Source organism: Anas acuta, chromosome 3 (assembly GCF_963932015.1).
Source record: "Anas acuta chromosome 3, bAnaAcu1.1, whole genome shotgun sequence".
Lineage (NCBI taxonomy): Eukaryota > Metazoa > Chordata > Aves > Anseriformes > Anatidae > Anas > Anas acuta.
Window position 1 is genome coordinate 59,090,451 of NC_088981.1, and position 13,942 is coordinate 59,104,392.

The 13,942-nt window shown below is 40.0% G+C and overlaps 1 protein-coding gene across 1 annotated transcript in view; it reads left to right on the forward strand.

Moving 5' to 3' along the window:
* The first annotated feature begins 7,519 nt into the window (after window positions 1-7,519).
* HBS1L (HBS1 like translational GTPase) overlaps window positions 7,520-13,942 on the forward strand; it is a 61,506-nt gene continuing 55,083 nt past the window's right edge. The window contains exons 1-3 of the mRNA XM_068677356.1: window positions 7,520-7,674; window positions 9,501-9,566; window positions 11,268-11,405. Coding sequence (XP_068533457.1) covers window positions 7,632-7,674; window positions 9,501-9,566; window positions 11,268-11,405 — 247 coding nt within the window. The 5' untranslated portion in view covers window positions 7,520-7,631. The remainder of the gene's footprint in view (window positions 7,675-9,500; window positions 9,567-11,267; window positions 11,406-13,942) is intronic.

Here is a 13,942-nt window from a genome sequence, read left to right on the forward strand (position 1 = left end):
GAAACCCGGATTCTTCTGCACAGTAACTGTTGCACCCCAGATGCCCTTCACAAATGAAACCAGGGCTGTCTCTGCATCTCTGTGACACTATCACTGGGCCCATAAAATGGCTGACTTAAAACTTGGTACATGCAGGACATGCAATTGTTCAGTTTTGGATGTTTTCTTCTGTCTGAGTGAGCACTCATGTGTGTCATTCTCTTGTATCTATCTCACCACTGAATTTTGTGAAGGAATATACGACAACCATTTATCCATAGGGATGTCTTCTACAGAAGCTTGTGAAAACAAACAAACAACAACAGAAAACAACCAATCAACCAAACAAAAAAACAAACCACAACCACCCAGATTGCTGATGTAGAAAGAAAAAAGAACTTAATTATTGATTTCTGAGAGTGAAGAGCAAAGAGAGGGATCAGCTTCAGGGACCAGCTCTGTTCATACATGATGTTGTTATCGGAGCTCAGACGTGTTAGCCTCTTCAAGGGTTGTCTGCAGGAATGATTTGTGCAAGGTACACTTGATTCAGCATGAAGTCTTGTGGGAAATGATTTTATCCATAAAAGAGGGATAGAAATAACTATTTCCATTGTGTACTTGCATTTTTTTTTTTTTGGGGGGGGGGGAGTGAGGGGAATGACTTTAGCTTTTAGAAGAACCTAGCTTGCACTACAACATTGTTATCTTTTTCAGTAAATTTACTGCATGAATACAAATATTAAAAAGATGTGGACTTCAATTAAAAGGTGAACATTGATACCTCCAATCAGCAATAAAATAATGTAAAGCATATTATAATTTTAAGTATATTAAGCAAAATTTATGTGTCGTTAGCCTATACTCAGAAATAGCTTAGAAAGTGAGAAAACCTTTCAGAACAGGATACTTTGGAGGTAGGACAAGCTATATCAGTTAAGCTTTTGACACCATTGTTAAAACATTGATTCATAGAGCCCAAACCATGTTTGTTTTTATAAACAGTGTGAGTATGAAGACTGGGCAGATGAGTAAGGTACCTGCAGTTAAACTGCCATTGCACACAAGGTAGCTGCTGCAGCACCATAAGGCCGAAAGTTAAATGTTCATTTTTGTAATATACGGTGTACAGACTAGAGAACTTTGGGCTGCTACTGTTGTTTTTAATTGGTGTTTCTCCTTTACACTTTGTGGCTAATGTTTTCCTATTATCAAGGTCTTGCATATTTTCTGCACCCACCCAACTCTGTGGTATTATATGTATTTTTTAAAGGTCTGAGTGACAAGTACATTGATATAAGTGAATCATCATTTTGCAGGCATAAAATTTTATCAGATTGGTTTTCAAGTAGATTTATACATTTAAGAAAGTGCATCTGCCATACAAGATTAGCACATGGAAGATAGGACATTTGTTCTAATAGCAAGTGATAGAATTTTATACTTTATACATGTGAAACAAACTAGATAGTAAGTTAGCAACTTGTTAAGTAGTTCCTGGTTATCAGATACATTAACCAAAGCTGAACTTAAAGGATATTACTGTGAAAGATTAGGCCAAGTTTCCATTCCTTGCCTTATGTTCCAGGACTCCATTCAACCCTAGGGCAAACAACATATCCTAGGTTGATAACCTAATGACAAAACAAGAAAAGAAAAATAAAAGAACATCTGAAGTGCAGTATTTTCTTTAATTGCATGATGAATTAGCAATACCTGCTATGGGATTCTTTAGTCTGCAGTATGTGAGAATTAATCAAGGGAAAAAAAAGGGACTTGTTAATTTCATGTAGAAATACCCCTTTAAAGTGAAGATTCTGGGGGAAAGAAAGCGAAGACTTTAGTCAAAGACAGACTACAATCTCAGTCAGAATGACTTACTCATGTAGTGATGCTCCCTGTCACACTTCATAATACCATGTAAAGCTTTTCAACCTGACATACCCAAATTATAAAGATTTTGCAAGGTGGACGCATGCCACCGTGGTGTGGAGGGCAGCAGGCCATACAAGCCCTGTCATGCTGCCAGTAAGGGGGTACTTGAAATGAGCCTAACAAACACTGTATAGCTGAGATTTTTTCTCTTTCATGTCACCCTAGGACTTACCTAGAGCCCTAGTGTGAGTCTGCACTTCAAGTAAAACTGATACAGATTCACTAAGTTTGCCAGAGCCACAATTAATATATAACTATCAAATGACAATTCTTCTGGATGTCTTCCGGCAGTCTGAATTTATTCTTCCTCTGGGAGTTGTGATGTTTTCCATGTATTAGCCACGTATTGCTTGTTTGCTTGTTTAGGGGAATAACCAGAAAGAGCAAAAAATAAATCCCAGAAAGACTAGTATATGGAGTTTCCTTGACAACACATCCAGTCTGGTCTGCCCTAGTTTATATAATGAAGTTTGCCAAAGGCTTGTCCCAAAAACTCAGAAGTGTAGGACACAGAAAACAAATTCAGAGTAATTATGAGATAATATTCTAAAGTTTAACAAGCTGCCTTCCAACAATTTGGCTATAATTATGCCTCCCTCAAGGATATGTGTGTCAGCATTTCTTTTTAATTTAAGGCCTATATGTCTATATGAAGAGATCAACAGTGGAATGTCCTGGTAAGATTTGCATGATGAATGACTCTAACCAGGGAAGTGAGGGACTTTTCAAACTATGTTAGTCCTACTTTGATTTGCACCTATGTTGCTTAAAAGATATTTTTCAGAATATAAGTTCTGTTTTTCTGTTGAGTGAATAGAATAAGATGGTGTTACTGGAAACTTGCCTGAATCCCTATGTTTAAGAAATGTATTGCACCACAGATGTATTGGTGAAGACATACAGTTTATGATAATAGCAAGGATCCATGACAAACTTGTGACTGCTAAGTTAATATACACAATCACATACAAGAGAATGGTGCTACACCATAAGTATATGAGTCATCATAATATGCTTTAGCACAGACACGTGCATCTTGTTTAACCCTGAATCATAATGACAGCCTCATGTTTTGTCTCTTCCGTATGTCTGTAGCTCTCAATAATTTATCCTGTCAGTTGCCTGTAACAATTAAAAGTGGACTGAATCATTTATATGAAAATTTCAATCCCTTCCAAAACTTTTATGCACATTTTTAAACATTTGTTGTGAACATGTTTAAAGATTCTCATCATCTACACAAGTATCTAAACTTTTTGAACCCTGCTAAGCTTTTGACCTTGATATTTCTTCTGGAAGTGAATTTTACAGTCCAATTCTGTGTTGAATGAAAAATGTTTGCTTTTATCAGTTTAAATTTGGCCTCCTTTTAGTCTTGAGTAATTCCCTCTTTTTCTATGAGTGGAAGAAACAAACAAAAAAGGAAACAAAAAGAAACAAAAAGAAATAAAAAGAAACAAAAAAAGAAACAACCAATGGCTATTTCTGAGCCACTCCCTAGCATATGTTTTGGTCATGTCCCATTTTCTACATCTCCTCTGTAAGACAAAGTCTTAATCGTTTCAATCTTCATGTAAGAAATTTCCCATGCCCCTGACGATTTTCATCACTTATCTCACCCTGTATCAACTGTACACTTCATAACCAATTAGAAGTGAATGCAACTCTCCAATTGCAATCATGTCATATCTCAACTTTTCATTTGCATTCAATGGTAAAAACAATTGATCTAAGATTTTCAGTGAGTGCTTTACTGTGGCTATGTTTACTATGTTTTCAGCAACTGTGCTTGAATTCAAACTCCTGCTTTTGTAGCTGTGTGGTTCAACAACAGCACCCCTCCTCACAGAGGAGCTGAGCTTCCCTTTCTGGACCATCATGTGGTTCATTCCACATGAGAATTAGACTGAGAGAGAGCTGGGAGACAGTAGGATGACAGGAAAACTTGGGCTTGAGCCCAAAGCGGTCAGGGAAATACAGACATAGTGAAAGTCTCTCGAATCCTTACTACAACGCTAAGCTTATAACTTGTGAGGAGCACAAAATGCTCTGCATTAAACCATCCAAAAAGGCAAATTTTCCACATCAGATTGCCAATTTATTACCTATTCATCTAACTTATTTGGATCCTGTTGAAATTGTATAAGGTCTAGACTAATGTAAATCACTTTAACTCAAACACAAAACTTGCTGTTCTGCAGATAGATCCATTCTCAAAGAAATAAAAAATATATTCAACAAGCTCATTCATGCTGTAGAAAATTGGAAACACTTGCTAAGTTATCATATGTACAAAATGATCATTTATTAATACTATTTGCCTTCTGACTCTTAATCAACTTCTGATATAGACGATTTCATTTTAAACAAAAAACAGACACTTAATTGGCTGCAGTTCTTTTGATCTAGTAGGATCATTTATCAGCTGGAAGAGTACATAGTGACATTGATAATATCTGTATTTTAAAACTTAACACACATAATGCATAGTATGGTATGACATCTGGAATCATGCTGCTCTTTTCCAAACCATGTCTTGCTTAACTTTAGTTTAAAAAGAAACAATATTGAAATAGGCTGGATATTTTTTAACTAAGAATGTTATAACTGCTAAAAAGCTGGCTAACTTCATAACTTCACATCAAGAAAAAGTAACACCATTGAAAGGATTTTCTCCTTAGCTAAACAAATGATTAAATATTAAAATTACTTTATTCTGGATTATTAAATATTGTATTAGTTGTTTCTCACTGTTAGGAAAAAGAAAAAAAACAAAACAAAACAAAACAGTGGTGCTGGGGATAGGATTGCTCAGAGACTGATGAAAAAAACAGATTACCAGTACTGCCGCCACCTGGATTGAGTCTAGTGGTCTTGGTACACTTCCTAATGAACACGCTTTAAAATAATATATAATCTCAGTGGGCAGGAAGGAAACAAATGCTCATAGTGCTTACCAGAAGTGACCTCGTTAGTCATTCCTCAGAACTGCTGGAGGCAGACTGACACGGTTCTCTGCTGGAGCTGTAATTGCTGCTGAAGGAGTAATGTGTAGTCAGACTGCTTTGCTACCTGGTGAATACCTTTCATGAACCTTGCATCCACTTACAAATAGAACTAACTGAGCTATAGCTGGGGCTTGAGAACTAAAGCTCATTATTTCCTGAACACTTCAGTACCTCGTCACCTTCCATAAAATTAGAGTGAAGGAAAGGCAAGGGATGATCACTGTGTATTTATGACTCTTTGATGATACTGCTGTACTATGAAATAAAAGGGAATTTCTGTATGAAATTCTTGTTCTTGTTTTGCTTTGCAGATCTTTATTTACTATAAATTACTATACTTTAAATGAATAAAAAGAGCCACCTCCAAGTTTACAGTTAATGTTGTGGAAAGACTGTACAGTATGTTGTCTCCTACACTGGGCTTAGATAATCTTTGTATTTTTTAATGCTATTATATTTTTTTCTTCTTTTAAATATTAATTTTGAAATCTTGAAAACAATGTTACATTTGAATATCAAGCAAATGAAACGGGTTGTATCTGCAGAGATCACAGTCACTGAAAATCAAGAGTGATAACATGCTGAATGTGAACATAAAATTCAAACATGAAAAAATGATTAGTTGATAAGCAGCTGGTGATTTGTGTAAAAAGTGTGATTAGAAAGGATAAAAGAAACATCTTTGGAATATGATGGTCAGGTTTAAATGAGAAATGTTACTACTTGAGAGAGAAAAAAAATCTAAATTTACTTGAGTAACTGTTATTGGACATTTAACATTTGAAAAATGGGATCTAAGTAATTTTGGAGGCTGAAAAAACTGCTATTTCCAAGTTAGAGCTGTTGAAGGCAGACTGGGTGGATGTTGTGAGGGTAGTAGTGCTACAGTTACCTTAAGTTACTTAAGTTACCTTACTAAAGGCTCAGATAGTACATGGTGAAATCATTTTTTGAAATTGGAAGTGTGTCACTCAACAGGGGATACCATCACAGCTCTGCACACTGTTACACAAACCTTTAAAGGATGTGGATCACATTTTAGAATTTTCTACAAACATTCCCGTTGCAAATTTATTTTGAATGTATCAGTCTGCTCATCTAGTTGTCAACTTCCGCTGCTATCAGCAGCAATGGGAAACAGCTATTTAGAAATTTCACACATTTCTGTTGGGAATCACTACTGTTACAAATGCTTTTGGTACATTTTGTAATCAGCCTTAATCCTTTAATATCAGGATTTCAAAACACTCAAGACCTTCCAAAGGATGTTTTGTACCATGTAGAACTATCATACAGCAAAAGTGTAATGTTAAATCATAATGTATAGTGGCAATTCTTCACTTCTGTATCTTTGACCCATATCAAGAGATTGGGACAGATAGCGATTAACACTTCTTCTGTCAAACCTCTGCTGTAGAGAACATTTATGTCACCGAAGGTCATCAGTACACCAACTGTAATTAGAAATTTTTGTTTCCAGCTCCCCTTTAATCTTAGCACCATGTGAAAGACATTGTATAGATCGTAAGTTTGTGCAGCTGCATGTGCTGTTCTGTACAAAATAATTAGAAATATGCAAATAACACAAGGAAACAATCTGCACATTTGCATACAATTTGTATATGAACACAAACTTTGGCTTATGTTTAACATACCCTGCCTCTGGCAGTGACAAGGAAGGATGTGGGGCAGATAGTGACAGTTTTGGCTTGTGGGAGGGGACAAGACAGTAGCTGGCTGCCAGCTGGAAAACCAGGGCCTGTGTGCTTGTGGGGATGTGTGTCTGGAAGGTGGGATATCTGGGGACATCTGGGCCATGAAAGTGGCTGGAGGAGGCTGGATTTGTGGCGGTGTCTGAGGAGGACGAGAAAATGGTAAATAAAGTATCAGAGGTCTCAAGTGGAAGGTAGAGACATCTGACTGGAGAAATATTGGTGGGATCACCAGCCTAGCCGCGCGTGAGCACTGAGTGCAGGTATCTGGGGGACAGCTGAGCCGTGGAGACAAGCAGCAGAGGCTGTGGGGCTGCAGCTCGGCAGAGGCACACCTGTGTTAGAGGCCGGGGAGCACCCGTGGGTGGGCCTGCGACCTCCCTGTGCCACTGAGGCTGTAGGCGTGTGCTTGTGCTGCCTGGCCTCAACTGGCTGCTAGGTGCTGCCTGTCACCGCATGGCAATGAAGTCAGAGCATGAACACCACGGAGCCCAGCACTGAATTTTTGGCATTTAATGCTGCCAGTAGCGACGCTGAACAACGCAGCCGGCATTCACCGATAGCCGCCCATGTAAGCGGGTCAGGCACTGGGTGCGGGTGGCCCTGTGAGCGCAGTGTAAGTGCTTAGACACACACGGTTCCAGCAGCTCAGCACCTTTGTGCTTAAAGAATAATGCGACAGTCACTGAGGGTCACACCTCAGATGTCCAGACAGTGCGGTTGGACGGCTGCGTGCTGGTGGGCAGCGTCTGAGGGGAGCAGCGCCCACCCCTGCCCCTGCCCCTCCACCCTCGCCTGCTGCCACCCAGGCAGCGGCCGCGACAGGCCCCCCCGGGAGGGGGTGGAAGCACCGCGCATGCGCGAGGACTGGCCGCGGGCGGAAGGGGCCTGGGCGCGCATGCGCAGCGTGACTCGCCCCGGCCCGGCGGAGACCAAGATGGCGCCCTAGTCCCGCCGTGCCAGCGCCAGCGCGGGGAGCGAGGCGCCCGCCGCCATCATGTCCCGGCACCGCAACGTCCGAGGATACAACTACGACGAAGGTAGTGGCGGGCAGCGGCCGCCGGCGGAGCTGCGGGGGCCTCCGCCCTCCTCAGACACCACCCCGGGCCCGGCCCCGTGGCGCTGTGGCAGCCCCGCGGCGGGGCCAGGCCCAGGGCCGGGGGGGGCCCGGGGCTGACCGGGGCAGGGGGGGGGCAGGGCAGGGCAGGGCGGGTCAGAGGCGGCCCTGTCCCCCCCGCGGGCAGGGCCTCGCGGAGAGTGCGGCCCCGGCGCGCTGGGCCGAGTTGCGGCGGGTTGAGCTGGGCTGGGCTGTGCTGATCCGCCTGCCCCCGGCAGCGACCGCCTCCCGGGGGCGTGGGAGGGGCCTGAAAGCCGCCCCGGGTGTGACCGAGCCGGCCCCTCTGCGGGCTTGGGAAGGCTTTGGGGTCCTGCGCCCGCGCTGGCCAAGGGGTGCCTCTATTCTGCCACAACACGGGGGAGTTGTCCCAAAGGTAGAGCTGAGCGTCTGGGGAGGAGCCACTTCTCTGTCGTGTTTTACCCCACAGCTCGTTCGTTCCCTGCAAGCTGATGTCAGGGCTTGGTTCTTACCTGTACGTTGGCTTTCTTTGTTTCCCGTCCCATTAATTTACGCAGACTGTCAAATGTGCCCTTCACTCAAAGGTTTTGTTTGTGTTGGCCCTGGGTGTGGAAAAATGGCCTACATCCACTTGATACCGTTTCAGATAACGCTTTGGTTTAGGAGCAGCTTTTTTGTTGCCACTCTTGTCAGATACAAAGCATTGCACCTGTCCACTGAGTATTTCTTGCAAAGAGCATAGGCCGGGTTTTGTGTCATGTTTTGCAAGTTATAGGGCAAGTCATTTAAATCCGTGTGAGCCATTACCATTGCGTGGCCTGCCTTGCAGGTTATACTAGTGCAGGTATACCTAATAAATTACCAAATAATTCTGTGCCACTTTTGGATGGATATGTTTGTAATGTCCCAGCTCAGTGGTTGTTAAGTTGATATCAGAGTACCAGAAATTCTTTTTAGCTGCTAGCTTTTCCCTTTCACTCTTTTTTTTTAAAAAAAACCACAAAACTCAAATGCAATAACATCCATTAAAAATGTTTTCCATGTATTTCATTCTTACTTAATGAAAAGTGCAAATTTATTTTCAAGACTTATGTAACATTAGAATAATTTATTTTTTATTTGGAAATAGATTAATTTCTCATTGTGATTCCTGATAAATAATTCTTGATACCAATTTTATTTTCTAATTGAGGGAGCATATGTCTGTGTGTAGATAATTGAATAGGATTCTTCCTCTTTGGCTGAGACAATTTTGTGTAGTCAAAGGGGATTGTGAATTGCATTTTTGCCTTACTGAACTTGAGTTGGCAGGTGGTTGACCGTGGTGGATAGACCAGAGAAGAAAGGTGAGAAATTGATAAGTATGGAGTAGAAATACCAGTGTGAGTTACTGACGTAGGGATCTCTCTGTGGTTAGGCTACTGAGGTGTCAAGCAGAAATATCAAGAGAAATGCCATGGATAAAAGCCTGTGGAACTGTAGAAAGTTGAGTTTGGCTTATGAGGACTGTCTTCCAAAGGAGATGATGAAGGAGGAGGTGTGAAGCATTGCAACTTAAAAAAATTTTCAGCTAAGGAATAGTGTATTAAATGCTTAATTCTGTTCTCTAAAGAGAAAAACAATTCTACTGTTGCAGCATTGAATTCCTTACCTTGGCAAATTAACAGTACTTACTTCTGAAATACTGGAGATACATGATTTCTTAATACCTTATATGAAAACTGTCATTTGAACCAATGCATTAAATATTCAGAAATTGTGCAGACTAATCTTAATGGTTTTGCTTCATAGATTTTGAAGACGATGATGTGTATGGCCAATCAGTAGAAGATGACTATTGCATTTCTCCTTCAACAGGTTAGTTCCAATAATTACATAAAAGTACTGTCTACATGTTCAATCATGCAATTTTATTATCTTGGATAATGGATGGTCAGAATGTACTTGGAAGATATGAAAAACCTGGTTTATGGGGATGTGTTGATGGTCTTAAAACACATGGTGTCTTTAAAAAGTGTCAGTAGGACCTGGCTGGGCATAACAGCTGTGATTCTGCACCTGGTATTTGACATCTCATACCCAGCTTTGAATAAATGTTTGGCAAAGAGTCTTATTGTGGGAGGCACCACTGGTCCTCAGTTCTCATGCAAGATTGTGTGGTGTTAAAAAGCCTCTGTGCTTTGGGGACATTGCAAAACAGGAGCAAATATAGTGATGTTGTGTGCTTGGGTAAGATGTGATTGGAGTGGCTGAACCTAGCTGAATTCAACTTGACTGTAAAACCATGAGGTTGTGTTCATCACACAATTCTCTGAAAGATTATTAGTTCAGGGTTTCCCCAGATTTGGTGGCAGTGTTTCTAGAGCTGAGTAAGCCCCAAAAATAGTATAGCTGATGTTAAGCTTGTGATACTGCAGGTAACTTGACTAGATCTAAACCCGCTGCATCTGTGATGTAGTCTGTGGCCTCTGGCTGCAGGTACTTGAGTTAATTAGGTCTTTAAAAGTCTGCCCCTCTGTCATCCTGTTCTTTTTAGATAAGCTAATCAAGTTGTGTGTTCTTGTTATTTGTAGTCATGCTTCCTGATTTAAATTAAGATGGTCTCATAGTCAATTTCTGAGTTTAACTGCTAGTATTTTGCAAACATTTTCTTAGAAATAAGGTAGTTTTATATTTGGTGATGAACTCCTGTAATGTATAAACTACTAAATCGCAAAATTAATTCTGGTGTTTGTGCACAGTAATTTTCTTAAGGATTCTTTCTATTTAATTATTTGTATAAGAAATAATCTCATATAATAGTCTTTTAATGTTAATAGTTGTTTCAGTTATGGTGATTGAATATGAAATGGTATCTGTTTGGGAAACAGTTGCTAAGGTAATACTACTTCTGGATATTGCATGTGGTTTCAGTAAGTATTTATGAGCTTGGTAGAATATTAAATTTACAATGACATCAGAAACATAAGGACATCAGTTATGTTATGCTTTTTACATTTCTGTATGTCATATATGTCTGTATATATGTTAATGTGCTGTTAAGTCAGAATGGAGTTATGCACCTGTTAAAAGTTTGGTGTGAATGTACATTTTAACTCATGACCTGTGTTTCCAACAAAATTCCACAAAAAGAAGAACGTGCTCAACTGAGCTAAACTGTTATCAATAGTTTAGTACTGCAATACTGTAAAAGCAGCATTTATTTTCATGCTTTTGATTTTTCCGGAAACTATTTGATTTATTTATTTATTTATTTATTTATTTATTTATTTAAAAAAAAAAAAAAGTGGAGTAAGGCTATGAAGATGTTAGGCCACAGGTGGTAATTCAATATGAAAAATACTTTTTCATACCTGGAATATATTTTTCTATTTGAGTACTGAACTCTGTAGAATAATTTCGTTACATAGAGAGATACAAGGGTTTTGCCCAGCCTGTCTTTTCACTTGGTGAAGACTGGTCTGCATCTTAACCTTTTTTTCTTGTAGATAGGTTTTGGTTTTGAAGGAAGAAATAATATTTGAATTGTTTTAATACTTTGTTTTTTACCTAATATAGCCGCTCAGTTTATCTACTCAAGACGAGACAAACCAGCAACATGTGCTGAGCCGTTAGAGGAAGAATATGGCTACGAAGGTACAGAAGATGCTGCTGGTTATTTTGCATCCAATCATCAGTTGGGTGATGTTGATAGAGGTAATTATAGAAAAACAATATTTCTCAGATGAATCTCTTTTATGACTTAAAGACTAACTAAAATAATCCTAGTTTAGGGTTTATTACATGAAAAAGACTTGAATTCATTAAAATTCATTATTTTGTAATCTGGTACTAGAATAGCATTATTTTGTAAGCTGATATTGGAGCAGCACACTTCATGAACAATAGCATTGGTGGTTCTTCAAATTTGTAACTACCTTTTGTGTGCCATTTGTAACTTTCTTGCATACAGTGAAATATGGTCTTAGTTTATAATTGGAAATGATGAGATTTGATATGAAATTCAAACATAAGAACAGCTGTACTGTTTCAGACATCTAGCTCAATGTTTTGACTCTAAAAATGGATGACTAGGGGAGAGTATAAGAAATAGAGTATTTATGGAATAGTCTCTTGCTTGTATTACGTTCCAAATTTTTGCAGTTAGGAGTATTTAAGAGGTTTTCTAAATCATGCTTTTCCTTGAAACAATGTCTGTAGATTCTTTTATCCTCTATAGTCTTCTCTAATATTGTTTTAAACCCACTAGGCTTTGGTTTCCATTCAGTCCTGCAGCTGTGAGCTCCAGGTTCCAAGCAGTGTTCCATGCTGATTGATGTGGGAAAAAATCCTTGCTTTTGTTTTTTAAACTTGCTAGCTGATAGCTTAATTAAATGTTTTGTGAAAAAGATTCACAAGTCTCTTTCCTAAGTATTAATAGCTAATTTAGTTCTTCTGTTTGGGGGAATATTCAGGATTATTTTTATGATGTTAATAAGCACAAGGTAAAATGTATCGGTGAATGAACAGACAATAAAATGTATGAATGAAATTTGTTATTTAAAACAGAACTTGCAGAAAATTTTGTAACAACAGACATCTAGATTCAATATCAAGTAAATTGGTAAAACCTACGATAATATGCAGACGTGGGTAAATCTGTTAAATTGGGGTGTAATACAGCAGCCGTAATTAATGCTGCATAGGGTAACTTAAGAGAGAGCCTGTCAGTCTGTGCATAAAGGTAGTCTAGACAACACAGTAGACTGGGTTTTTGAGACCAGAGGAAGGGGGGAGAATCACTTTCCTCACCCTGCTGGCCACACTTCTTTTGATGTAGCCCAGGGGTTGGTTGGCTTTCTGGGCTGCAAGCGCATCTTGCTGGCTCGTGTTGAACTTCTCATCAACCAACACCCCCAGGTCCTTCTCCTCAGAACTGCTCTCAGTCTGTTCTCTGCCCAGCTTGTATTTGTGCTTGGGATTGCCTCGACCCAGGTGCAAGACCTTGCGTTTGGCCTTGTTGAACTTCATGAGGTTTACAAAGGCCCATCTCTCAAGCCTCTTCTGGTCCCTCTGGATGGCATCCCATGCCTCCAGCATGTGGCTTGGTGTTATCAGCAAACTTGCTGAGGTTGCACTCAATCCCACTGTCCAGTGTTAAACAGCATTGGTCCCAGCAGTGACCCCTGGGGAACAACACTCATTACCAATCTCCATGTGGACATTGAGCTGTTGACCACAACTCTTTGAGTGCAACTATCCAGCTGATTCCTTACCCACCAAGTGATACATCTGTCAAATCCACGTCTCTCCAATTTAGGGATGAGGATGTCATAGGGTAGAGTGTCAAGTGCTTTTCACAAGTCCAGGTAGATGATGTTAGTTGCTCTTTCCTTATCCACCAGTGCTGTAACTGTGTTGTAGAAGGTCACCAAACTTATCAGGCATGATCTTCCCCTAGTGAAGCCATGTTGGCTGTCACTAGTCACCTCCTTATTTTCCACGTGCCTTTCCATACTATCCAGGAAGATCTGATCCATGATCTTACCAGGTACAAAGGTGAAACTGACTGGCCTGTAGCTCTATGGGTCTTCCTGTTTTCCCTTTTTAAAAGTGGGGGTTATGTTTCCCCTCTTCCAGTCAAAGGGAACTTCACTGGACTGCCACAACTTCTCAAATATGATGGATAGCAGCTTAGGAACTATAATCAGCAAGTTCCCTCAGGACCCACAAAATGGTCAGCGAACACATTGTCCAGGGTTCTTCATGTACTTGTTTTGAAGAGCAAACGCGGGAGAGCATAGGCTTCTGTTTGCGTTATGGATCAAGGCTGCTGATTTAAGTAACCTCGTGGAAGCTGGAGTTCTGTGGTGTTGAATTTGTTCAGCAGAGTTCTTTAATCCTCACCATCTTTGAGGAGGTGTTCAAATAAAGAACCTGCAGTTTTCTTCCTGTTGTTTAGTAGTCTTCCTGAAATCTGAACAACTGGCAGAAGGAACTCATGATATTCAAGATTTTCTTCACTTGTGTTTGTATCTGATAAGAACACTACTTCCAGTGAATGGCAACCTCATGAATTTTCAGTCTACAGTTGTGTGGAAAGTCAAGATGTAATAAGGTTTATTTTAGTTGGCAATTTTACTGGCTACTTTAACTTAAGAAAGTTTGCTTACCAAGTTGTATACTTTCTTTCATTGTCAGCTGTGCTCAAATTCTGAACATTAAAAATAGCTTCTATATATTTTTTTCACTTT